Raw genomic sequence first — 27,833 nt, 5'->3', positions numbered from 1 at the left:
ATCAATTGCTACCAACTTTAAAACAAACAAAAACATTATCGGGAAGTCAAGTCGTTTTCTTCGCAATCTTTATATCATATTTCTTAATTATGATAAATTTTTTTTAATAAAAATGAATTAACTTCTTGTTTAACAAATGTCAATGAAGTAGGGGCAAAAACATCGTTAGTTCCTTAAAATTTTAATTTTAATTCCTATACAAATTTAATGTTACTAAATATCTTAGTGCATAATTAATTTATAGCAAAAAGTGAATTTTACAAAAAATATATTTTAGGTATATTTACATTTGACAAACAAGATGAAAATGAATATATGATTATGTACATGACATTTGTATCCCCAGTTCTCATTCGTCCGATACTTTTGTTTGGTGTGCTGCCCTGACGTTTGTCTACCTATATGAGTAATCCTCTAGTGCTATGAAAATAAAACATGCGGTAAATAGCAGCGCCTCCTTTTAACTCAGATCAAACCCAGCATCAGCATTTATGGCATACAGTAATTTGGTTTCCAGTTGCTCTTTACTGCATTCAAGATCAGAACGTTTGTCACAAAAAATGGTTAAAATCAATAGATGAGTTCAAATAAAATCCAAACTACAGTATCAAGTTCAAGGCCATGTGAAGATGCATGAATACCACGACTTAAGACAAAATGGTGTGGCTCAAAAACTGTCGATATGGTTGTACAAACTTTTTCATAAACATTTTAAAAATTAAGGACATCAAACAGAAGTTAAAATTAACTTATATATAAATTAATCTAGTTTTCTTATTTTTTCTTTTCTATTTTTTTCTCCTAAAAGTGCGTTTTTGAAGAAATCTACCTAAAATGATCTTAACTAATGCATGAGTTAATTTTACCTTAAAATAAAATTTATTTCATTTTTTCCTTCTAATTTCTTTTCTTAAAAGTGTTTAGAAGTTTACCCAAACAAACTCCCAATTTTTTATAGACAAAAAATTCAAGGGAAAATAGTACTGCTGAAATCATTAACCAGAGATCCGTCCTCCCTTGAAAATTTGCGTGAGATATTAAAGAAGTTTTTCTATAATGAGTGATATAAGCAACAATATCCTCGAAGTCCATTTCTTAATGGTAAGAGTCTGTATCCATAAATTAAGCACATTCACGAAAAATTCTATCATAAATTCATATCCAAGAACCCCTATATAAGGTTTCGGATCAGCTAAGATCTGCTGAGATAACATTTCAACATTCCTAGGTGATATCCTGTAAACTAATCATACAACTTGCTCCTGTGCAACACGACAGACAGCGTAATGGCACATCTACATAATCTCAGCCTATGCCACGGTTCTTTTGATTAATTTTAGTTTTCAATGTATTGCAAATTATTTCATAGATATACGCTATTGATTGACAACAGGATTTCTCCGTACTCATGTCATTGTTATCAGTTCCAATATCTTTACTTCTAGACTTCTGACCACTCTTTAAGTTCTACAACAGTAGACAAACAAATTTCCATGTACTGCAAACTGCAAAGACAAGTTAGTACTATGACAAACCTTTTGTAAGGTGGAAGCTTTAGTAGATTCATACAAGTAGCTGATGTCGGTAATCGGTCAAGAGCTTCCTCCGAAGCATTACCACCAGCCCTACAAGAGGCATCAGACAGTTCCAATATGATCCTTATTGTCTATAATATATACAAGCATCAGTAGGAAAAGAAATCAATGAGCAAATATTTAACACAATCAAAGCATTTACCTTTGTATGCAAAACAAGGGTTCAAGGTATCGGAATCCAAGCAATGGTCCCCTAGAGCAACCTGTCACAAACCTGTAAAGATAATAAATTTTTAATTCATATTAACACATGTCATAAAAAGAGCAACCAAGTCCCATAGCGATTTATATCTTACTTCAAAAATTTCTTCTTGTTTTCTAATGAAAAGCCTTTGAGAACTTCCCAGAACATCTCAATAACATAATGCTCCTATCATAAGAGATCATAAGTCAGAATTCACATCAAATAAGAACAAAAAAAATTCCAAACCGAAAGGGTTGACCTTTCCACCATGACATTAAACTTTCAGACTCTGAAATGATATTTAGACTGATTAATGGAAAAAATAAAAAGCATAAGATACAAGATCAGAAAACACCTTTATTATAGAGAAGTTTCATTAAGAGAAAAGTAAAATTTGGGACAGCATAAGACATCCTCCAATGTGGAGGAAAAAAGAAACCAAGTTGGAGGCAGTTTCCTCTGAAACAGCAACCAGAACATATAAACACAACCAGAGCCTGTTAGCAAGAGGCCCTCATAAGAACGTGAAAACTATTCCCCCAACCAAATTCTATGCTTTAAAGCCTAAAGGGTTAAAGAGACTACACACTTCCACGAAAAATTGTCTCCATATTTTTACAAAGAACCTTAGAATGAGACATCAAAATTGATTCAATGTTGAATGGCAAACATAGTGCTCATTGGGGTTGTTTATGAATTGGATTTTTGAAAAATCCAAACTGAACAGATCCATTTTATAGAAGTGGATTAGTTAACCGATTTGTTTTGTAAAAGTGAATCAGTTCGGTTTTTTAAAAGTATGGATCAAATTTTTTAAAATTGGATTTGTTCAATGCAGTTATCCACTTTATATTCATATATGAATCGATTTTTTTAAAAAACTAAACTGAATTGATTCACTTTGTAAAAGTGGATCGGGTAATCAAACCAGTTTTGCAAAATGGATCGGTTCAAATTTTTTCTTAAAAATAGATCAGATATTTTAATATGAATTAGATCAGTTTAGATTTTTTGCATACTCCTAGTACTCATCAAGAACTCTAGAAATATTGTTCCAAAGGAAAGTGCACCTTATACTTGATGCTCCACTGTTTACAAGATTGTTGAATTTAGAGGGGGTAATTTAAGATGGAGTTACTTTAGTGAAGAAGGGAACAAATTAGCAATAATCATGTCTGTTCACTTTATACATCAAGTACTATTGCCTACGCTAAAAGTAACTTCATTGATTGATTTAGAAATCAATAAAAGACAATTTACGTTTCTCTCAAAGTTTCTCTAATTTTTCTCTTTCTGAACTCAGATCCTCATCCTCTCTTATCTCTCTTCAAAATTTAATAATTAATTAGATTAAAAAAAAAATACACTAAGCAAAAAGTCAATCTCCAAAAATTATTTATTTAGGGGATGTTTAGTGCACAAAATATTTTTTTAACCCTGGGATTTATATTTTATAGGAATCTCAAAAAAAGTCAATCTCCCATAGGAAAGGTTTAGTAAAAAACTTAATTAAAAAAGGATTATTGGAAAAGTTAGATTTCCAGGAATAATTTTTAAAATTCTCTTACCAAACATAAGAATTTAGTATTCCCAACCTAGGATTCCTGGGAAACTTAAAAGAATCCCCCTACCAGACACACCATTAGAGTATCATTTGAAAGTTTCTTGCTTAGGCATTACTGACTGAATTCCCACATTAATACCAGAAAACTTACACTATGATAGTCTCCTGCATAGTTTGTATGCAGCCGCAAATCATCAACATCCAAGCTGTCAAGTGAACCTGATATCAAAAGCTGTGGAAAACAATAATGTATAGCAGGTTGAGTACTAAATCACATTGAGTTTGAGACACAAATTACAGATTCTAAAAAAATGGAGAACTAGTTGTAGATTGAATCCAAGAAAATTGCATAAAAAATAGTGAGCATACTAATGAAATTCATCAACAAATAAGATCATATTAAAAAAAAACTAAGCCCTTCAGCTACCATGTGTTCACAAAAAATAACTATGGCTATTGCTACAATACAATGATATTATTTGGAATGCACACCTAATTCAAAAGAAATTGCATAGCCATTGCCTTTCAGTTATATTCCTCATCTCATTCAAATGCTTACAAAAAACACATACTATCATTTAATTAATGATTTCAGAAACTTGGTCAGTAATAACTGCATCACTATTGTAAAAGAAGGAATGAAGATAGAAGCTAGACAAAGGTTTTTTTTTTTATATATTTTAAATAAATTAATTTAACTGATTAGTAGGTATTGTGCCAAAATAACTAGATAGAATAAACAAAATATTATCTCTTATTCCTCCAAAGTTGATTTAGATAAATCACCATAAAGACACCATGAATTGATACCTAAAGATTGCATGAAATTAACATCACATGAAAGATTCCACTAAAAAAATAAAAATCATTTGCAAAAAGTTATAAAAAAAAAAAAAACAAAGAAAGACAACTGAATAATATTCTACTACGAAGCTTAACTATACAGTCTTTATTTGAAAAAATAGTATTTTGAGCCCTCACTCCCCCCTCTCATTTCTTATCAAACATTCTTTGATCCATTTTTTCTGCACTGGCAAATAATGTCAATCTAGAATGCAACCTAAATGGTTCTTAGAGACATAAATAAAATTAACAAATGTTCTGTGTCCTCTCTGTTCAGCTTGATAGATTTTATAATAGAGGTATAATGAGGTGGAATTAGTTGAAAATAGTCAAGTAAAAGAAGAAAAAATATTTGAAGGTAAACTTTCTAGATAGATAATTCTAGAGTTATCACGTCTAATGCTATCTAATCTTTTCTAGATTTTTCTGCAACTATACACTTGCATAATGTTTCGAAAAATTTGCAGCATATTCATCACAGCTCATAGTTGTTTCAAGAGGGTATTGTTCCCCTTCTCATTTTGAGATTGGGCATCCTACTCTTGATTCTTTAAATGTTTTCTTGTATCTATTTTTTCTGTTTTGAAAACATCATATCCTTACCCTAGTTGTATTTCTTTTCAGGTATCTAATACAACTCTTAATAATAATAATAACAGCAACAACAGCAGCAGCAAAAGATCAATTTTAACCCAGTGCTGCTCTTGTATCTAAGGTTTTCATGATAGTCATACTCTATTGTTTCACACATTCTTTTAAGACCAAAATTTACATAAAATTTTATTAAAATTACACAACAATAAACAATATGATGAATGTCACAACAAAATTGAGTTTGCACCAAGAAGTTCAAAATTATTTCTAAATTTCTCAACAAAAATGAGCATAAACTAGGGTAGTTCTGCTTCTTTTGCACATTGCAAATCATTCATTGTCACAGATAAACTATTAAAAAGATATGGCAGGGAGGGGGCAGTGTCGTCCAAAATAAACCATGCAACAAGAGAATAAAACAAACAGGAAAAGGCCCTAGCATCAGATCAAGAGAGGTCAAAAGCATAGAAGCAAAGACAAGCAAGTGATGATGTACTTTTCACTTCATAACAATGGATCATTAGGAACATAATTTGCAACTATAGAAAAAGATAGTCAAGTACACAGCCCTCTAGCAGTGGCAAGGATATATTGGGACATGTAGGAGAAAATGATAAGCATCCAGTTGTTGAACAGACCCTTAAGACCACCATGCAAGAATTCAAATGAAAAAAAAAAGCTTTAGAGGCCTAAAAGTGGGTCAAGTTTGAAGAAAACCTGAAGTTCATGCTCATTAAACATATCAATCCAATCCTTCTGAATAAGTTGCTGAAATCCTCTTAGGAAATGAGAACTTTGTTGCCGGATCTAAAAAAAATATATTTATTTTTAATATAATGGAAGCATAAATGCATTCACACTGAGATGAGATGAAATTCAAAATTAAAACAAATTTAAGCCTAGTTTGGATAAACTTTTCTGCAAAAACTTAAAAAGAAGAAATAACGAGGTAAAATGAAACAATTTTCCCATAATTAAAATTAAATTATGCACATCAACTTTCAGAAAGTTAGACAAGAAAGCTTCTTAAAAAGTTAATGTGCATAAATTTATTTTAGTTTAAGAGAGAAGTTTGACCCATTTTACCTCTATTTTTTTCTCCTATATATGTATTTATTGAGAAATTTATCCAAACTAGGCCTTACTTTACCTGAAAATTCAAGCGGTGATTGGCTACAAGATGGATAAAAGTAATGACATTCTCATTAGTGACACGAAGGTTCTTTCCCCCTGGAAGCAGCTCCTCTTCTGTTTGCTCTCCATATTCGTTATTTACTATAACAAAATATAGTTCCAACTCCGAAATGTCACCCTTATAATGCTGTTAGTCAAAACAGAATTAGTGGGAAAAAAATGAAACACTCACTGAGAAAATAAAGACTTTACTACAAGTAATCTATCACTAATTCCCAAAGTGATTGCGTTACAAACCCCTCACCCCAATTCTAATTTGAGAACAACATAGTGTTAGCTCCTCTTCTGTGTTCACTCTCTCTTTTCTAGTTCTGAGGTTTGCTGCATGGCTCAATTTGGCATTTTGCCACATGCTATTATGAGTTGTACACGAGCTTATAATTTTCAATTTTAGTTATACATCTGCTGTAATTTAGAGATTAGTTATCATTTGTTTGTTCATACATATGTACGTATGACTGCATGCATGTATGTATGAATCACAACTTGTGTTAAAATTTAACGATCCTGTACCCCCTTTCCATTCCTTCCTTCGATTTTAGCATTGAAAAATTTAGTGCATATCAATTCAAGAACCTATGGCATGACAATTCAACATGGTGCCATCATAGCTGCACCGTGTATTAAAAAATTATAAAATTATGTTGAGCTATATAGTTATAATAGTTTTTTATAGCTTATACATATGCAAATATGATCTTTAGCCATTATTTTATTTGCCAGAAACCTTTTCCAGTCAAGTAGTAACTAGTCCTTCAAGAGCCAACAATCATTCTTAGGAGGAGAAAAGTGATGGCACTAACTGATATTGAAGTACCAAATTGACATTGCCAATAAATAGAGGACAAATGTGATTACACTAAAATATTTGAAGGATCAAAAAGGACATTTTTAGAGTTTTCTCAAGAATGAAATAGATGGCAGGAAACAAAAGCCAAAGTGACATTACCTTTAGAAAGATAAGATGACGATATAATTCTGGATCAAGGGAAGGCAAGTCATTCAAATAGTTGTGCCTGATACAACGGAAAATAAAGGCATAAGAGAGCAGGAAGTGCCTATCTTCCTCTTATAACATTAGCACACTAATCCCTAATCAAACTAATGCATCTCAAATGAATCATAATTTCTCATTCTTTTTCTATGGATTCCCTCTGTACATTTAGGCATGTTTCTTTAGTAATTTGCATAGTTTTATATTCTTGGTTCATGTTACTGCTCTTTTGTTTATTTTCTATAAAGGAAAGAAAAATCTCAACCTTTGAAAAGGATGGGAACTAACTTGTACTGAATGGAGGGAAAGATGTAGGAAGTCTGAGACCACCACACCTCTCCATGGAGTGCACGACACTTGTGAAACATCTAAAAATTAATTAGGACATGTCAATTGCTATTTTTTTTGGGTCTCACTTAGGAACCCTTATTGCTTATAATATTTTTGGGCTTTCTTTTGGACCTTTGGTTTTATATCTTAGTCTTAAGAAAGTGGATTATGAATCTAACTCAGCCCTACAAAATTGATTTGTAAGATGAAGATTGTTCCTTACTTATATGCATTATTATGTTCATCTCACTAGTTAATGTGAGATCTCTAACACTCCTTTAACATTGAGGACTAGACATATTAAGCATAAAGTTTGCAAAGCTGAATATTTGTGGGTGGTTTGATTACACCCGATAACGAATTGCCTAATAACAATCAATGACTGTTAGAATAAACTCTAATATTATCTTAAGAAAGTGAATAATGAGCTTAACTCAACTCTAAAAAATTGACTTATAAGATAAAAATTATTCTTCACTTATATACATTATTGTGGTCATCTCACAAATCGATTTGGGATTCCAACACTTAGGCCTGCTTTAGAAACCCTATATATAAAAAGGTATTAGAAACATGTAGAGGAGAACTTTGTCTATCTTGACGGCTAGGTTTTCTATTCTATTTCACTTTTCTCTTTGTTCTTGTGTTCTTATGGTTCCATGAGGAACTAAACTCTTTATCAAGGTTGTTAAACCGGAGAGTTTATGTAAACTCGTCAAGGTTCCATAAATTCAACTCGTAAACTTGTAAAAGCTTACTTAATATTAAAAAAAGATTAAAATACTTATAAATAAATATCTTAATAACTCAATATTTCAACTCCATATTAAAACAAAATAGCAAACTACAACAATAAAGTAGAAAAGCTTAATAGTATACATTACTACTTAATAATATCAAACTACACCAAATCAGTTAATAATATCAAAAAGACAGACAATCAATTAACATATTATCACTTATACTATAAATGTTAATAAATAGTAACAATAAACATTTTGACTAAAGATAAATAAAATAGAGAACGAAACAGTAGGTCGTGGGTCACTGGTCTGCATTTTGAATTTTGACTGTTCAGTAAAAAAATGGTTCACTAAAGCAAAATAGGGATCTTGCAAACTGGTCTGATTATTAGAGAGAAAAATAGAAGGTGAACAACAGACCTTCAATGCTGATGGGTCTGGCCAACAGCAGAGAACAACGGAGGAGATGAGAAACAGAAGACTGAGCAAACAAGATATTGTACCCAAGTAGCAACAAAGGAGAGATGAGAAGCACAACGGAGAAGAGACAAGATGCACTGCAGAGAAGGGATGAAGAAATTGCAACGGAATAAATAGAAGAGAGTTAGGGCCATGTGTGAATCAAAATGGGACGCAAAAACGTGAACGCACAATGTCGTTTTTGGGCAATTTCTTTTAGCGAAAACAGAATTGCCCAATCAATATGGAACTCACAATCCTACGCGATTCTATCCGATTTTGCTTGAGTTAACACAAGCCATCCAAAAATGATTCTGCAATCTAGTTAGCTCATTTCAGTGGAGTAGAAACATGTACTTTTATGGTTTTACGAGTGCAATCGTGATTTTGATAACCATGCTCTTTAGAGTTCAAGGTTAATCAAGGCTAAATTCTTAAAAGATGATGATGCCTAATTGTTCTCTATCTCTTCCTTTTTTGTGCATTTATATTTCTATTGCACCTATTAACAAATTATTGATTTTTTGGTTGTGCAGAAGGGCCCTTTGTCCAATTAATAACATAGTATAAAACAATTACAACGGTAATCTATAATTGTCTATTAGTCTTAATAATTAGTGGTAAAATGACGTCACTCATTTAGAAATATAATCTAGTCTAAATGAACCAAGCTTGCATGTTTGTTGACAAAAATTGGGTCTCTTTGGAACTTAATGCTATTGATAAGCTAAATCTTATGAGTTTATTTAAGGCTGTCTATTGGTAAGGGAAGTAATCAACAAACTTCTCTTGGTTATTGAGAAAGTAGGGAGAGATTGGTTATAAAGCTATGTAATAACTATAACCAATTTGTTTTGAAGGAAAAGGTACATCCTTGAATCAATGATCAATCCTAAGAACTTAAGATAACATTTTACCATGGGCTAGAGTTTTCTTAATAATCTTTTTGTTTTGCCTATTGCTTTAGTTATTGTTTTCTTTAAACTCAAATCAATTTGTATTAAAAGAAACAACCTATCTTTATCGTTACTTTCAATTTCATAAAAGAAATAAGATTCACCAGTTCCTATGGATATAACCCTACTCACTGTTCTAAATTAATTATTTTCTAAGAGTAGTAATAAAACTTATTGGATTGACAGCCATCACAAAAACAGGAAAGGACTAAAAAAAACAGAGACAACTCATTTACTACAGTCTATGGAAACAGAGACATCTATAGAAGTGCACACAGCTCATTCATTTCAAGAAATATAATATATTCACCACAAGCAAAATCATCAAATGAGTGCTACCAACTGTCATTTGTGAATCTCAAACGTCAACATAAAGCAACTGCAAGCCAGTAAACGAATTCATGGAAACTCAAGATTTGAGCATTGAACAATCTAAATTTAAATAGGGAAAAAAACTAACTAAAGAAAACAAACCACAGGGCAGCTAAGTCTTACTTTTGTTTCAATTTGCTCAAAAAGAATGTAGCAAAAGGTAAATCAACCAGAATCCCTTCAAACATAGCCTGCAAAAGTAATTTGTAAGAAAAATCACTAAAGGAAAATAACTCATACACACAAATATGGCATAAAGACCAATGACCCATGTGACAGAAGATAGAAGAGCATCAGGTGGCAGATTCAACAACTACGCTAGGTCCCACCTTATTACCCATGCATAAAACAACCCCGAAAAATTAACTCAAAGGAGGAGGATGTTAGCCCTATTTCTAGCCACTATGGGACACCATAACACACACCTCTTGCACACAGGACAAGAAATCTGCAGTGAGAAGTTTGAAGTTTGCAGGGCTTCATTGCAGGTAGCCCAATATTAAGGCTATAGGCTCTGATTTCATATCTCAAGTGGGCCCAACTTACCCCAAGAGCTAGTCCAATGGAGGAGGATTGCCTAGATATTATAAGGATTATTTAACCATATTTTTAACCAATATGGGACATCTTAACACTTCGTACTAAAGAGACAGGGAGGAAAAGGGACAGAAACATACCTTTGCTAGAAGGGTACCAAGAAAGTGAAAAAACTGGAGATGTTGTTCATGTATCATTCCTGATCCAGGATTAGGATAAAGCAGGTGATCTGCTGTTTCCTGTATGTAATAATGTTCAGAACTTCAGCTTGCCGTAAACCAATAAATCACAAGGTATAAATATAAGGACTATCAAGGAAGGAGTATTAGCTGAAGCAATGTCCATTCAGACATTTCAAAACTTAAAAGCTTATTTATTCTGTAATATTTTCAGTGACACAATATAGACAATTGGTTGTTGTTATCTAGCATAGTAGCATAGTTATATTTTCGACCTTTAGCAAACAACTGCAATGTTTACTCATTAGAACTCTTAGCTTTCACACTTCACCCTTTTTAAAGTTATACCAAACCAACCACCCAACTGCAACCATATTTTCACCCATGGATACATCAAAAAACTTTTTTCTGCTTGGTATGTTGAAATGAAAGTACCAAGTACCAATACATTATCAAAGACCAACTCTCCTTAAAGCTTAGGCTATATAGTAGACATGAATAGTTTTGAAAAGAAACCAACTTAACCCAAAAAGTTTGTTAGGCAAAAGTACATGAAAAGTTTTATAATTAACATGCCCTTCCACACAAGAACCCTTTGGACTTGAACCAAGGATAAATATAATGTACAAGTCTACCTTTTGCTCAAATTTAACTTTTACTTAAAAAAATGGGAGTAATAAAATTCAAACTCTAGACCACGTGATCATAGAGGCCATGACAATACATCATGAACCTACTCTCCCAAAAGCTTAAGTTATTAGGTGAAAGCAAGTGAATGGTTTTATATCTAACAGTCATTATATCTTTAACAAACATGAAACATAAACAATAGACAATATTCATATGACCTTAAATAGTCCATACTGCACATCAAAGGCAGCACGTGTGATGTTCTCCATGAAATCTTTGAATATTCCACCTCCATCTATTCCAGCCTCTTCAACTCCAAATTCATTGACAAAAGCCACACGAATCTGAAAATTGCATTAAAGGATGATTTAGAAGTTCCTGCCTGAAGACCAGGGAGAGGAAAATGGTTAATAAACATGAGGACAGGCTGTAAAAAAGGACATTACCAATCCTCGAAGATCATCTTCTGACAACTGACTCATCTGATTATAAGCATCTTCCAAAATATGATTCCTCCGTATTCTGAACCGGTTTCTAGTATAAATAGCTTGAGATCCATGTCTTTGCCTAGCAGCTGCCAGTTGAGACTGATGAAACAATATATAGACAACAGTTAGTTCATGAAACACACCAGTGACATTTTATGATATGCACAAAGTCCAAAGTCACTCATTCCCATTCATTGTAATCTGTAATAAAAAAAAAAATATCTCATGTGAATCAAATCAAAATTTAGTGAGTTTCTTACAGTAAAAATTTTAACCCTGCTAGTAAATGGTATCAAGAAAGCAGCCTGCTTCAAAATTTCATTTGCTCGTGTATTTTCCATGACAGCCTGCAGAAAAAATTGCACAGCTAACAAATTAAGTTTCTGTTCATATTAGACTAAATATCAATAGTATAGGAAATACCTGAGAGATAAAGAAGTCATTCACCCCATCAGCATGGAAGTCACTGGGGGATGTAAACTCTCGTCTGTTGTTCCAATCTTGCAGCTATAGAAAGAAATATAAAAGGAAAATTAGGAAGAAGATAAAAGAAAACTGAAAACTGAAAACCAATTCAGATGCATATGGTTACTGGTCACAATTCACAAATGCATACAGGTGCATTTTCAAGAAAGAAATACCACAAACTTGTAATTTGAATATATATTAGAAGAGTAAGGAAAACCTCAAAATATTCTTTTTACTTAATAGAAAAATAAATATTCTTTATTAGTGATAAAAGAGTGAAAGCACAACTACAGAAAGGATAAGATTTCCTTCAATTCAAAGTGGAATTAAAAAATCAAATAATAAGGGAAAAAAAATGCAGTAATGATATCCAGTCTCCCTGAAACTCCCCTGAAATAGTTATAGCATAGCACTATAGAATCTATAGACATAAACCCATCCCAAAGCACAGCATTAAGACATGCCCTTGAGGATACACAAAAAAATACAATATCAAGACATCTTCCAAGTTCAATGGAGAGGAAACATGAAACTAGATATACAATACAACTATAATTGTTTCTACTGTTCTACCTGGGACAGGAGCTCAGAGACTACAATGCTAACCCTCTGTTGAATGGCTTCAGACTGTTTTTTACTAGCTGTGCTAACTGGAACAGATTTTACCGAATTAGAAGATGTGGTATGATTCACCCACAATAGCTGCCACAGAGCCTGCAGAAACAACAAACTTCAAAAACTAAATGCAACTGCAAAGCAGGTTACTTACAGTAGTGATGGGCATTTCGCTAAAACCTGGTAAGGTTTGTGATATTATTGGTCAAGACCACCAATTTTCCAAAATGTAACTATGTCTAATTCTCTGTACTCTTATATGCACATGGATATACATCCTTGCAAAAAATTGACGCACCTTATTTAAAACTTGTTTAAAGGGCAATGAAGATTTTTTTTTTTTTTTTCATTTTAGTGATCTGTGAATGAACTTTTTCCACTCAGGACTACAGATTTCAATCTCTGAACTCTCAACAACTTGTCTGACTAAAATTGATATTCCATTCCAAAACATTACCTGCCTTAACAAAATGATAAGGCTTCTAATATCCTTCAGTGATAGTGGTTTCTCCTGCTCATAATATTCCTCATTATCAACTATCATGAGCATGTGCCTGATAAAAGAAAAACTGGTTAGGATATACTTCAATCATCAATACAAGCATTTATTATTAAAATTTAAAGAAAAAATCTAACAGTGTATTAGTAAGATAGAAATCACAGAGAGAGCTAGTGGAAAGAGAAAGATAGTGAGGACAGGAAAAGTGATTCATTGATTAATCTGAATACAAGAGAACCAGCTATATATAGCTGTTGGGATGACTTAGAGCTGGCTGAATCGTCAAAAGTAACTAACCTATAATTAATCTAACAGAACAACTTTAATGTAAATTACACAGAAATGAAATTAAACAAGCATAAAATGTGAAATTAGCTATATCTCTAATACAGTACACAGAGGCGCTACTTCAAGCATCAATACAAGCATTTATTAAACAACTCAATAGTATAAAAGATTCTTACTTGTAGACAGGACAGAATACAGCAAGAGGCAACAGCCAACCAGGAGCATCACCTGAGAGGTATGATAACCGTTCAGACAAAGATGACCATTTTTTATTTTCGTGGCACCGTTTCATAAATTTCCAAAGTATAGGAACAAGTTCAGTTCTGTAGGCAAGCACAGTCATAATCTTTTCAAGTGGCAATGTGTTGAAGACAACATATAAAAATCCACAAACTGCACCAACAGCTGCAACCTCCCTATCATTTGGTTCATGATCTGAACCATTGACAGATGAAAAATCTCTAAACAATATATTTGTCTGCATGTGCCAAGAACCACAATTCCCCATCAATTTTTAGAAACAAATGCAAAAGAAAATTTTCAATGACACGAAATTAAAATCATATGTAAGATGGTATACCAGTTGCAAAAGGAAGCGAGTATCTATGGCGTTACAAATTTGTTGATTCAATTTCCTATCCAAAGCTACTTTCATGACTTCATCTTCACCGGTCATTTCATCATCAGCATTTTTAGAATCTGAAATTAACACTTCCCAGCTTAAAAACAAATGGTAAAGAGAGAGAACCATCTCACATTTACTAAAAAAAATGGTAAATTTAATAATTATGATTAACTGATCAGGCTACGAAGTTATGTTCCAAGTCTAATATAGAAAGAAGAAACAATAACACTTATTTTTGCATTTAAAGTTGACTTCTCTATGGTAGATTAATTTGTTTGGGGTTGTATGAGAAGAATGGGTATGTCATTTTCGAGCAGTTTCTAATTAAACACTTTAAAAGTGTTGGCAGGTAAAACTAGACTGTGATGTTATGTTGTTAGAAGTAATATAAAATCATTCATGTCCCTTCCCTTCACCTAATAATAACTTAAGCTTTCGGGATTGTTGATTCATATGGCAATGTGCAGCCACCAGAAATTTTCTTATGGGGTAGAACTGTATTCTTGGCTTCTATTATTTCTCTGCTTATGGTTTGTTACTTGTTTTCATTTTCTATACCTAATATGCAAACAGATTACGGGTGTGTTTGAATACTCATCCACACACATTCCCATGCACTCAAACGGAAAAGTATGAGTGTGGGTGGATTGAGTTGAACGTACGTTTGGCTTTTCCAAATGATAAAACAAACATGCACTACACTAATTCATTTCATTTTTTAGACATTTAGCGTTGCCTCTTTATTCTCTCTTTTGCTCTTCTTGAGGATTGCCATTGTTGCCTTAAATGTAATTGCATTCTTCCTTCCTAACAATACATTCTTCCTTCTTTTATCCAAAAAACAATACGAAGAGAAAAAATAAAAGAGGTGAAAGCTGATGTTCAATAAAAGTTAAAAAGAAAAGGAATATCTTCAATAAGAAAAACATAAGTTTGTGATTAGAAAACATACTCTCACTATCATCAGATCTTGTCAGAGATGGGTGTGACTCCAGCAAAAATGTAGTAACAGCAGCAATGTCTATGGCCTAAATAAAAACCAAACACAAACTTCAAAACTTAGATGAGACTTTAAGCATAATTCCGAGCTTCAATCACATCAAAGACAGAAAACTTAGACCATCAATACTAAACACCCCCCCACCCAAAAAAAAAAATACAGAAAAAAAAATAAAGAAAGAAAAGATACACTTTCAGTGTCATATCTAAAGACAGCTTTATGTAGAATGATCTAAAGATGTTTAAAATATTAAGCATAATAATAGATGAAACTTCTATAATTTGTTTAATATGGCCGTAATCCACCTAGCCCGTAAAGTTTCTTCAATCTGTTTGTGCTTCCTCCTTCCCTAAACAACGACCAAGCTTAGCAAGAAAAATATTCTGTTTCTGTTTAATTACCAAAATTTGTATTACACAGAAGTTATACAGTTATATGTATTGTCAGTTGTTCATGTATAGAAACGGCATAAATAAAGCAAAATAAAATTACTGAGACTCAAGGAATATAATAATACTTGTGTTATGTGTTCATTACAATTGTTTTCTAGATGTCATGGAAAAGTGAATGCAGTACATGAGCTCCTACTGGCTGCAAACAACAAGTACTTCACCATTTACAAATACAATCAAATTTTTGAAAATTTAGTGAAAAAGTATATATCTATCAAGACACCAATCTTTGACCAAGTCCAAGATAAGTCATGAATACGAAGCAAGTTAAACTTAGAATAACAATAAGTCAATAACAAATGCCATATAGTAGAATAACCTCCTTACCATATAAAAGGAACAGTCAGGTCGAGACAAAGCAATTCCACCAGTTTCTAATATATTTCCAAGAAGACAGGCATATGTAGGAAATTCATCTGATATATCCTTAGGTAGAGAATTAATCAGATTTGGCACACATGTTGCCATTTGATGAATGTAATGTTGGCTCAGGCCCTGTTCTGCAAATACCTGGGTACCAAATAAATAATCCAACTTTTCACAAGACTTGTCAAGGTTGAAACAAAATAGAAAAGAAATAGTTCTAGAACATTAGCAAGCGCACAGAGGAAAATCCAATGTGAAGCTTGAAGATAAGAAAAGACTAACAATATTGGGGACATAACTAATAAAAAGACGGATAATTTCATTTTTAATCACTTGAATCATCCCCCAATCCCGTAGATTCTAATTAACATGCAGAGGTCCCTAAGCACATAATAAAGTTTCTTTTTTCCATATTGTCCAGTTGCTTGAGTTATGCATGGCATATTGAACTTTTCCTTCAGCTGAGGTTTACTGGGTTATATTCTATATCAGTAGATTTCACATTGAACTGATTGAAGTGATATGCTATCCATCAGTTCAAAGAGAGTTTATAATGTCTGGTCGTATACACAAAGTTATTAAATTTTATGTACTTCAACAGGGAGAAATGGAAGGCATTTTAAAGGAGTTTAAAATTCACCAAGTAAATTTGCTTATGTGGTGCCTCCAAGCTTTCTTTCAGTAGTTTCTAATGAATTTCATCATAAAAGGTTTCAAAGTTAAATGTGTAAATCCTTTGAACTGTATGCCATCTTTCCTGATTTTAGTCCCCCCTTAATATTTACAAAACAGATACAGATCTTTGATGATTAATACCTCTCTTTAAAATCTACTTGTCACAAAGAAAAGGATGTCATTGAATAGGATTACTACAAATATATACCTGTTTTAAGTTTGGAAAAACATGCCACAGGAAAGGAATTGTAAGGATCTGTGATGAGAAGCTATATACTGGATCAGTATGTGAACAAATGCATGGCTTCTGACCAATGTGACATATTACAACGCTAAGCACATGCTCCAATGATGATCCTTTTTCACTGTAAATACAATTTTCAGCATTATCCTGCAGCAGATCATATAGGTAGCTTATGTGTTCAAGTAAGGTCCAGTATAATAGATAAAACAAATATCATATGAAATAACAAAACTAGAAGCAGTCTGATTATCATTATGAAAAGGATGGAATATAAGATTCAATTGTATATTTGATCCACTGGCTCAGAATCCCTCAATTAAATTAATTATTAAATATTACATACAGAAGGATAACAAAAATGACTATAACACATTGAATGAAAGTTTCTTCAAACACATTAATAACTTTCAGTAATCAATACAAAGTAAGTTTTGATTTAGATTGAAGCAAATTATGAGTTTAAGGGTCTGTGAAGGAGATATTCTCCTGTGACCCTGTAAGAGGAATGGCTGAGGGAAAAATGACTGTCCAGCTAACCCTCTCCAGCACAAGTTGTTTAAAACAAAGAAGGAAATGAAACCAAAAATGAACTATATCACTATTGCCCTTACTCGATTACTCCCATATTTCTCAAAAATGTGGACGAGCTGAGAAATTATTTATAAATAAAAAAAAAAGCAAACAATGAATTAGGAAATTTGTTTACAAATTAAAAAATGTACCATAAATTCAAACATTTCACACATTCACATAGAATCAATTTTGAAAATCAATAATATGTATTTTGGTTCAATTGAAGTTTCATCAGTTTGGAAAAAAATCAATCCAAGAAGTTCCAAACCAACCATAATTGGGTTGGGCAAATTGAAAATGAACTGAGCCAATGATCTAATCCAAAGCAGAGAAATGCAATTTGGTTTGGTCAACTGGGTTCACGGGCCAACACGTACTTGGTTACACCTCTAAATAATACATTAAAATTCACCAATGCCCATTGGTGCAAGAGGCAAGGAGCTTGGTTCCCCTTATACATGGTTTTGGGTTGAGTCATGTGAATGGAAAAATAGGCATTGGAAGAACTTTGCCCCCTTAAATAGATCTACTAGACTAAACACGGATTAGTCAAGGTCCAATGTGGCTTCCAGATATTGAGGGTACCAAGACCAAATTACATGATACAATTAAATATCATCGATAATCATCATTGGGGTTACAAATGCACTTTCCTGTTGTAACTGATTGTGGAAAAAGAAAATTGGAAGAAGAAAAACTTGCAGAATTTTGATCATCAAACTAAGGGCTTATGTCCATGGGCCAAACACAATATTCACTTTGACGAACAAAGATTACGAGTGGCCATTCAATACTCAAACCCTATTCTCAATAAACCCAAGTCCCGACTCTTTTTAAGATTTTATATTTCCAGAGACTCAAACCCTCTGTTTGTACCAGAAATTCTAGAAACATCATTTTTGGAAACACCGGGCCTTTTGAGTAAAGTCATATCACATGTTAGGCCAAGCCCAAAATAAATACTGCAGTATAACATTTATATCGAAGGAACACATCTTCAAATTCAATCTTGTGATATTGGTTGCTTATTAAAAAAAAAAAAAAAAAAAAAAACTTGAGAAAGTCTTCCTTTGTCATCAAGAAACTCCAGATGAGACTAGTATCCAGAATAACAAAATGCTCCCGAACACAAGAAAAAATATTGAAGCATTACAATATACACTAACTGGTGAAAATGTTTGCATTTTAGGATAATTATTGATTAAAAATAATAAAAAACCATGAAAAAAGGTAGTTAATAGTTTGCATCATTAACTATTATAGTACTTAATTTATCCTACCTAAAATATAAATACGCTAACCAAGATAACCTAACTTGTACCCTGCCCTTACATATCATTAGATGGAGATTAATTTTTTAGGGTGCCAAGCAATAAAAAAAACGAATTGCAATGTTACCTTTCCTGTAAGAATAATCTCTCTAAGTAGGCCAAATGCATTGTTTTGAGACACAGATCCTACTATCCTACAGCTCCATGGCAGTTTGGGATCTATCAACAATACTAAGACTTCCAATAAAGGAATGGCTGATGCATTAGATTCCTTCGTAGTCAATAAAAGCTGATCCTTCAACTGATTTCTGTCCAGTAAAATACCATATAAGCAAGATAACACAAAACCAATTGTCTATCTATCAATGTCATAAATATGAATATTTTATACCTAAGAAAAAGAAAAGAACAAATAGTAGAAATACAAAGATTTTATGTATTCAAGAAAAAACCCTAAGGTTTTAAAGTATTCTTCAAAATAAATAATAAAGTAACATCAAAACCTGTGACAAGGTATGTCTTCACTGAAGAAGGTCAATGACAATACAAACTTCCAGGTTAGGTCATGACATACAAACAAATCACTGAACATTCAACCCCATTATACAGATCATTTTTGGTCACTCCATATATCACATTATTATAGAACTAGAAGTGGAACAAGCCAAACCCAAACCAGAGCCCCAGTCTAAATAATTATCCACTATAGCTTTTGTGTTGAAAATATATAATTAAAACATTGTTGAGATAGCTTTTCAAAACAGAAAGCAAACTTAAGTAAAAAATTAAGCATTACCAAACATGCACTTAATTCATATTTACTTAAAAATTAGAAATAAAACATAGAAAAGAGAAGAATCAAGAAAACAGGTATTAGAGTCTGTTACAGCAAATAAAAAACAGCCAATGTTATATGAAAAGTTTTACTTATTGCTAACTAGTGTTGTAAGGAATTCATAAGAACAAAAAAGGTATCAAGATTTTGGCAAGAATAAGCAGGCTATGATTTAATGGCAGTGTGCTATTTTTGCAATTTTGTGGTGCCTGATGCATCCAGTAGGAGAGTAAGCCCCTCCCTTTTTCCAACTTGTGTTACAATTTTATAGCTTCTCTTTGGTGAATCAAGTTCTGTTAAAGAGAATTTCTACTCTACTGATAGTCTTGCTGCAGTTTTTTCGCTTCTTTTTATAAAAGAAAAGGTATTTTTTATTTTAAGAGAATTTTATGCTTTCCCAAAGTGTGCTTCTCTCGTTATTCTTTGTCAGTATAAAATCATTCATATGCTTTTACCTCACAGTTTAAGCTTTTAGGATATTAGATCATCATATGATATAAGAGCTCCCATGATCATGTCGTCTAGAGTTCAATTTATTGTTGTTCCCGCTTTTCTAAATAAAATTTAGGTTTAAATATGGTTTTAAGTCCCTCAAATGAGGTATATTTGTTTTTGGTCCCTCAAATTTATTAAATTTTGTAGTATTGTAACTTAATTTGGAAAGAAAAAAATATATTCCTGCCTCTCTGTCCTAACACTGTTAGTGAATCAGCTACACAAAACTCATTACTGAAGAGACAACTGGACACATTCATTGGTCTATTAATTAAATGTCACATTCATTGGTAAAAAAACCATTCCTTGAATTATGTGTGGTGTAATTAAATATAACCACTATTAAAAACCCTTTAATTTTAAGGGTATTTGTGGATTAATTAAAGTTAACTAGCTTAACTATTTTCATTGGTGTTAATGAATCAGTTATTTGTTTCTTAAAAGGGATAGAGGTAGAGCTTATTTGGATACAAGTTTAGAAACGTTTTTGAGAGTTTATTTACTGAAAAATACTCTTATTTTCAATAGAGAAGCTCTCAAAAACGTTTCTAACTTGTATCCAAACAGACTCGTAGTATTATTTAACAGTAACATGCAACTTAGTATCTAATGCCAAACAATAATAAATAAAAGACAAAAGTAGCAGCCAGTAAGAAAATTCAGAAAAGCCAAAGGCCCAGAAAATAATGAATTTAAAACATATGAAACCAACCTATTCTGATGTACAGCACGAATACAAGTATATACAAACTGCTTCACTCGGTAGTTCACCAAAGCACATGTGGATGAGTAATCCATACCAGCAAAAAGTCTCACAACATCCCCTGTTGCATATATTATAATCCTACACATTAAGTTCCATTCACAACAGTAAAACTTGCAGAAACAGCAAGAATGCAGTCAGATATCTACTAAATTTCAAACTGCTTTTCTTCTACAAGAACCAGAGATAGATTCAAATATATTATAGCATCAGTAGCATGCTGCAAAAAATAAAGAAATACATATTTGGTTCTCTATGTTTACATACTTGTTAAACGATCATGAATTATGATAAGGCTTACGAAAGACATGTAAGAACAAACAAAACAACAAAAAAAAGACCCAGGACTGAGTCACCAATTGTATTATCCTCACTATGCTGTAAGAAATATACCCATGTTTTCATATAAAACCAGACTTTATTAGGAAAAAGAAAAGAAAATTACGGACAATGAGAACAGAAAAAAAAAGTTAAATACATAAATGCATCCTTTAACATCTTTAGCAAAAGTCATTTCGACAATATTTAAAGTCTTATATGCAAGTGCTTCGAGAACAGGAAGTACAGTTCATGGAACTAATACTATTCTTATTCTTATATTAATTTCCATTAGCACCCTTTTATCATGAAATAATTCATTAAGAGTGCTGAATTTCACACTGGCCCAAAGTGAGGAGTGCAGACTTAGTGGACTTGTATACAAGTGTGAGAGTTGATCCAAAAAGGTCTGGACATTTTTAGACACAACCACCCAACTTATATACCCTTTTTTTTTTCTCTTCATCCCATCTTTTGTGGGACTTTATTTTCCAACAGAGAAACAAAGAACTCCTTGATCATCCAGATAATCGCTTGGAGCTAAAATATACAATCTAAGGTAAATGATTGAAAGCTTGTAAAAGTGCTCAAATAAATTGGGGAAAATAATCAAATAACCAAAAAAAGATACTGCAAGATCAGTTAGCCAGGCAAAAGCTAAGGATTTATGGGATTATAACATCTTCATTCACCAAAAATGGGGAAAGATATATACAAAAAAATGCCAAGGGGGGGAAAGGAAGGCAATAGATTTCAATCATGTGCATGCATTAAGAATGAAGATGGAAAATGATAACTAAGCAAGATATCTAGGAAAGATAAAGGAGTTATTTATTTTTACAACCTATCCATTTAAGGGCATGCAACAAATAAAAATAAAATAAAATAAAATAAGACCGAGTTTAACTGCAAGAGAGAATGATCAAATTATAATTTTACCATATTAGAGATCAAGGAAACACCAAAAAGACAAGCAGTTGGGAAGGATCATATATCTATTTAAGTTAGAAAATACTCATGGCAAAGAATATGGCATAGTTGGCTAAGTTGAATAATTAGATAGTAGGTCTAAGAAAAGTCTGAATAACAGATGGAACATTTTGATACCTATATATACATTAATAAAGCTGCATTACACAAATATGGGTGTGATACCGGTACCAATACAGATACAGGTAAAGAGTATAAGAATTTCATGGATATGCATCAAGGGTTGAGAGAAGGAACCACCCCATCCTCCAGTAGAAGAATTATTGGGCCAAAAATTAGGCCAGGACCAAGGTGATTGGGGAACAACAGCAAGACAATGAAAACAGATACTCAAATCATGCCCATACTTATGGCAAATTTGAGCTTGAACTTGACATTGAGATTGTCCAGAATGATGGCCACCTCTGCCTCTGGAATGTCCAAAACGGTTTCCATGTCCACCTCTTGAACCATGCCACTGATTAAATTCATACAATTTATTGTACGCAGATGAATCTTGTGTGAGTTAGGAGTCTGAGTCAGTGTAACATTGACTGCAGGTGGTTTGGCAATTGTAACTTTCTTGCTTTTCTCAGGCTTGGTTTCCATTGTTTGGTTAAGCAAATCTTTTCTAGTGGGTGGAAGAATTAAATGTAAAAGAAATATACATTCCAATTTGCAAAATCTTGCTAAAAAACTAATAACATAAGTACATTATGAAATGAACAACAAAAACCATGGCAAAAGGAATGCTAATTAAAAATTACCACTCTCTTGAACAAACTGTTGAAGCAATCGGCAAATTTGCACAAGAATTAAAAAATCATCAATATTTTCTGCATTAAAGAAATAGAGGAACTGACGGAGGAAATCAGAATCTGGACCAAAAGCATTCCTGAATGCAAATAAAATGGTGTTAACTCAAGTTATATCAGTGCAATGTTCAGGTAAGACCCTACTAAAAATACATCCATATTTTTTTGGAGAAACTGACTGAGTAAATAGCTTTCATGCAACGATGCAGATATAACGATCAAATTTCACCTGTCTAAATTCTGGCAGTTCTTCCCATAGACTCTAAGGAATTTCTCTCGCAGTTTAGACTGTTCTGTTCTTACTACTTTTCTCCCTCTGAAGCATTTCTGTAGCAAGAATCAGTCAACAATTTGCAAGAAGCTCATGAAATATAGATTACCAGTCATCATAAATGTACCTTCCCAGTAATACGCATGTATAGCACATATTAAACCATAATATAGGTAGCTAAACTTTTAAAATTAGGAAATTTCAAATGCTGATTTCCATGTGAACATTTAAAATTTATAATTTTATAAAACAAAATTCGTGGAACCATAAAAAGGGGCACTGACCAAAACATAAAAGTAAAATAGATAGTGTATCTTGGATTACACATACTTTTTTTAGTCCAGAGAATTGTTGTGAATGACTTTGGAGAAGAAAGGTGTTTTCATGGCTCATATATGGGCTATACAAGTAATGTATGAAGGGTAACTGCTAGTGCCAGAACTCCAAGAGCCAAGACCATGGACTTTCCTATTGGGATAGGATTATATCAAGGCTCAGCCTTAAGACCTTGTTTAATCAAGTGTTGGACATGCTTACAAGGGACATGCAAAAGATTATCCCTAATTGCATGCTTTTTGCAAATGATATAGTTTTGATGAAAGAATCAAGGAAAGCAATTAACTTTAAACTTGAACTTTAACGACAAACTTTGGAAACAAAGTGTTTTTGCTCAAGTAGGAATAAAAGAAAGTCTATGCATTGCAATTTTAGTAAGAGACAAGAGCTATATGACTTGGATGTAAAAATGGGAGATGTCATACTGCAGGTTTCTAAGCTTAAATATCTCATATTAATATATAATATTAATAACTTGAATTAATAATACAAAATGATGGAAAAATTAATAAGGATGTCAAACACAAGATGCAAGATGGATGGCTAAAATGGAGAAAGGCTTCAGGTGTTATTTGTGATTGCATAAACCTACTAAACTCAGAGGAAATTTTTTTCATACTGTTATATGATTGGCTATATTAAATCATATGGACATGAATGTTGGACGATAACAAGGCAATGTGATAAAAAAAAATAAATAAATAAAAATAAAGGTGGGAGTAACAGGTATGAGAATTTTAAGATGGATGTGAGGCCACGGCCAGAAAAGAAAGGCCAAAATATGGAATGATTATATATAAGAAGAAATTAGTTCACCAATTGAGAAAAAATTAAAGAAGATCAGTTAAGGTGGTTTGGACATGTACAAAGAAAACCACAAGAAGCAACAATGAAAAGGAGATTACATGATCTTTATTCCTATGAAAAGGAAGAGAGAGATCAAGAAGGGCATTGGAGGAAATTGTCAAGAAAGATTTCATAATAAATAATATCATTAGAGCTATGGTTTTTAACCAAGCCAAATGGTGTAAACCATGTAGCCAACCTCACCAAGTGAAAAAAACTTTGTTCTTCTCGTTGTCATGCAGACTTCCTTAGCATGAGCACATTCCTCGGGCGAATTATACTCTCCTCATGCCCCAAGCATCTAACACAGAATTAGTAGCAATGCCCCTCCGGAGTGTGTAGCTTCTAGATCCAATGTCACAATTCTCAGCGAGAAGTATTCTAAGTGCATTTCATCGATCAAATGTACTCAATGGCTACTTATTACAAACAATTAAACAAATTAAACTTATTTGACATCTTAGTTGTTTATGCATTTACTCATTTAATGAAGAAAGAGAACATTTTTTTTAACGTAGGGCAAGAAAGTGACTTTATTAATAACTATGTTTATTATTGATTTTTAATTATTGAATCTATATTAAAATCATGCAATAAAAATATATATAAAATTTATTCTATAAATTTAAAACAAAAAAAGAAACATAAAATAATAAAAATATTTTAAAAAACAATTGGCAATGTTGTCAAACTCGAGGATCGGAAGGGGAGTAAAAGATTGGAACTCAAGGCTTGTAACTTGGATAGTAAGAGTTAAGTGTATATGCAAAATTATATTTATACACATTCATATGCATAAAAATAATATAGAAAAGAAAAATAACTCATAACTCAATAAATTATAGAGTTATTAAGTTCAAATACATAACTCAAAATAGGTTCCTCTATAAATATATAGAGAGAGAATATAGTTTTAGTGTACACATTTTTTTTAATCTTATTTTACCCTCATAACTATCCAAAATCACTGACCCTAAAGTAGCCCACTAGTATTTAACTTCTATTTAATAAATATAGAGAAATAAGTAATAAACCCATTCTGCAGAGAACAATCTAAGAGCACCCAAACATGCACCAACAGTCCAACCCAAGCAAAAACCCAATATCCACAACCAAGAACCCAACATGAAACTCTCAGCCAAGCAAGAAGTGTCACACAACAAAACAGAGAGGGTCTCACACAGTAGAAGATGGTGTTGGCGCTGACGGTGATAGGGTGGAGAGGTTGACTCTAATCGCATTTCCCAGCTCAAGGTTGATAGGGTCGCACAACAAGTATGAGCTGTGCTTTGTGATTGCGAAAGGGGAATCATAGCGGTTAGTATGACAGATCTAAGAAAGCCCAAACAACTTCGTTTTGGCATTTTTAAAACTAGGTCAGTGAAAAAATATCCAGAAAAAAAAACACTCATTGACTCGTAAAAACTCAACGATCTACACGATTCAAGAGTAAGATCACAATCTGCTAGTGATACGCACCCTTTGCGATCCCAGGTCTGAGTTTGCTCACCGACCTATGCAAAACTCGTATGATCATTTGAGAGTATGCAAGTTAACTCACGATTTTGGCAACATTGACAATTGGCATGTAAAAATAATTAATAACAAACTGCTAAATTAATTAAGTTGAGACATAATAAAACAATATACTTTTGATTGATATGGAAATAATTAGTTTTTATTAAAAATTTAGCACTTTTACTATTTTTTTATTTAATGAATAAATCTTATATATTAATTATTAGTTTATTACTGAGTATTTTTGCTATAACATTTTATAAAAACTAAATAATGATGATAAAAGTTAGTAATAAAATCATATTTTTCCTCTATTTAACCATTTGTTTATGCATTGGAAGGCAGATTTTCTTTTAGAACAATTTGGACCAACTTTCCATGATAGGTCTCAAGTTTTGGGAAAAACAAGAATGCTATGATTTTATGACAGTGTGATGCTTTTGTACCTCTGGTCAACGTAGTTGGAGTGTGTTAAGTTGTTAGGTGGAGGCTCATGAATAGTTTTATAACTCTAACAAAGAAGAACGTCCAAACTGTAGTCTATTCCCAATAGCATTACAATAGAATGGGATTATGATTGTGTTAATGGATTTTTCCTGCTCTCCGCTCAGTCATTTCAAGGGAATATTTATGTCACCCATTGCAAGGAGTTTGAAGAACCTAGATGCATTTGTTAGCCATTTTAGCTTGCTTTTTTCTTTCATGTTGTTTTAGGAGGACTTCCTATCCTTCTCCTGCTGTAATTTATCTCATTTCTTCGTAACAATAATTCAATCAGCAGTTAGCTAGGTATGACCACTCAACACCTCAAGTCCCTATTTATTTGCTTCCTAAGGTTGATGATGCTATGATATTTTATACACCTAAACTGCTGAGAGCCAGAACACCCACATAACATCTCAAATTCACCGCCCATTATTCGGAAACACTGAAACAGCATACACCTAAGACTTCAAAACAGCGATTAAAATTTCCAGAGCCAGATAACACAACATTTCAACGACAATTTCACACTAGCAAAGTCAAGGCATTAAAATGCAACCACAGATGCAAAACGAACACCAAGCATAGAAACACAGTTCAATCGTTCGTAAAAATAGATCCACTTGAGGTTTACACTTAACAGCACATTTAACTATTGAACTAGAGTTGTTTCACATTCACAACCAATGGAATCAAATTCATTCAGAAGCAGAGAAACCAAACCTGAATCCTGAGTGCAGCAGAGTTCTGCTGGCGCAACCACAAGCGCCGGTTCCGCTCCAATCGCGTCTGTTCTAGAAGCTTGTTTCTGTCCCTTTCCTTCGAGCTTCGACCTCCTAAATCAACGCGCTTACGAGTAGAGGAATCGCCGCTGAAGAACATGTTTATTCGATTTCAGCGCCCTAATTTTGACAAACAAGAGAGGAAAAAGATAAATAGCAATCGCAGCACGTGAAGCGGAGTTGAATCTGCAATGAGAGGGGTTCGATGAGAAGATAACCCTAGAATCCGAGAAAATTCGAGACAACGGCGAAGGTAGTAGGTAGAAAGAGAATTGTGAATGGCAGATTTCGATTGTGGGGAAGTAAAAATAATGTGATTAATTAATATGTATTTATAGGCAGTAAGGAAACGGGAATCTTCCTTAACTTTCTGGGTGAAGTATGTATGTTAATTGTTACCTTCGGGGGGAAGGTTCTGATGGCAAAGAACAAGCAGCCAACACTTAAAGTCGCAAAGTATGGTATTCGTAGCAAAAAAAGCACTTGCAAGTTGCGACAAATAAAAATTAGTGTATATTCAATTTTCATTTATGAGTAGTAAGTAATAAGTAGTAGTAAAAAATAGTAAGTATAATATTATTCTAATATAATTACTTAAAATATAATTATTTTAAATTTATTATCATTTATATCATAAATTTAAGAATAAACAAATTATTCTAAA

General features: G+C 32.7%; 1 protein-coding gene across 4 annotated transcripts; it reads right to left on the bottom strand.

Annotated features, from left to right (window-relative positions):
* Positions 1-203: 203 nt before the first annotated feature.
* UPL6 (ubiquitin protein ligase 6) lies at positions 204-27,586 on the bottom strand. 4 transcript variants are annotated; one of them, XM_029269741.2, is made up of 27 exons: positions 27,569-27,586; positions 27,111-27,289; positions 23,163-23,260; positions 22,886-23,013; positions 20,781-20,892; positions 18,866-19,046; positions 16,859-17,041; positions 15,937-16,119; positions 15,110-15,185; positions 14,113-14,231; positions 13,709-14,010; positions 13,203-13,299; positions 12,704-12,844; positions 12,086-12,169; positions 11,923-12,009; positions 11,621-11,761; positions 11,393-11,518; positions 10,506-10,604; positions 9,952-10,019; positions 6,924-6,990; positions 5,931-6,101; positions 5,498-5,587; positions 3,495-3,575; positions 1,892-1,965; positions 1,738-1,809; positions 1,536-1,625; positions 204-527 (listed from the first exon to the last, which is right to left on the bottom strand). In XM_029269741.2, exons 2-27 carry the CDS (start codon positions 27,267-27,269, stop codon positions 461-463), a joined length of 3,096 nt encoding a protein of 1,031 aa, XP_029125574.1. In that variant the 5' UTR covers positions 27,270-27,289; positions 27,569-27,586; the 3' UTR covers positions 204-460. The 4 variants fall into 4 exon arrangements, 3 of the variants coding, with proteins under 3 accessions (XP_029125574.1, XP_020205693.1, XP_082919646.1); XM_020350104.3 differs by lacking the exon at positions 27,569-27,586 and adding an exon at positions 27,388-27,562; XM_083063520.1 differs by lacking the exon at positions 27,569-27,586 and having other exon boundaries at positions 27,111-27,562.
* Positions 27,587-27,833: the final 247 nt, after the last annotated feature.

The sequence above is a fragment of the Cajanus cajan genome, chromosome 1, assembly GCF_000230855.2.
Source record: "Cajanus cajan strain Asha chromosome 1, NIPB_CcT2T_4, whole genome shotgun sequence".
Taxonomy (NCBI): Eukaryota; Viridiplantae; Streptophyta; class Magnoliopsida; order Fabales; family Fabaceae; genus Cajanus; species Cajanus cajan.
The sequence above is the reverse complement of the archived record's forward strand: the minus strand, read 5'-3'. Positions and strand labels throughout refer to the sequence as shown.

Bases quoted from the DNA above. Each gene is read 5' to 3' on its own strand.
- UPL6 (XM_029269741.2), bottom strand. From the start codon at position 27,269: ATGTTCTTCAGCGGCGATTCCTCTACTCGTAAGCGCGTTGATTTAGGA. The intron at 12,170-12,703 runs GTAGAACAGTAG...TTCTTTCTATAG, and splicing joins TCTCTGAGCTCCTGTCCCAG to CTGCAAGATTGGAACAACAG. The intron at 12,010-12,085 runs GTATTTCCTATA...TTTTTTCTGCAG, and splicing joins ATGACTTCTTTATCTCTCAG to GCTGTCATGGAAAATACACG.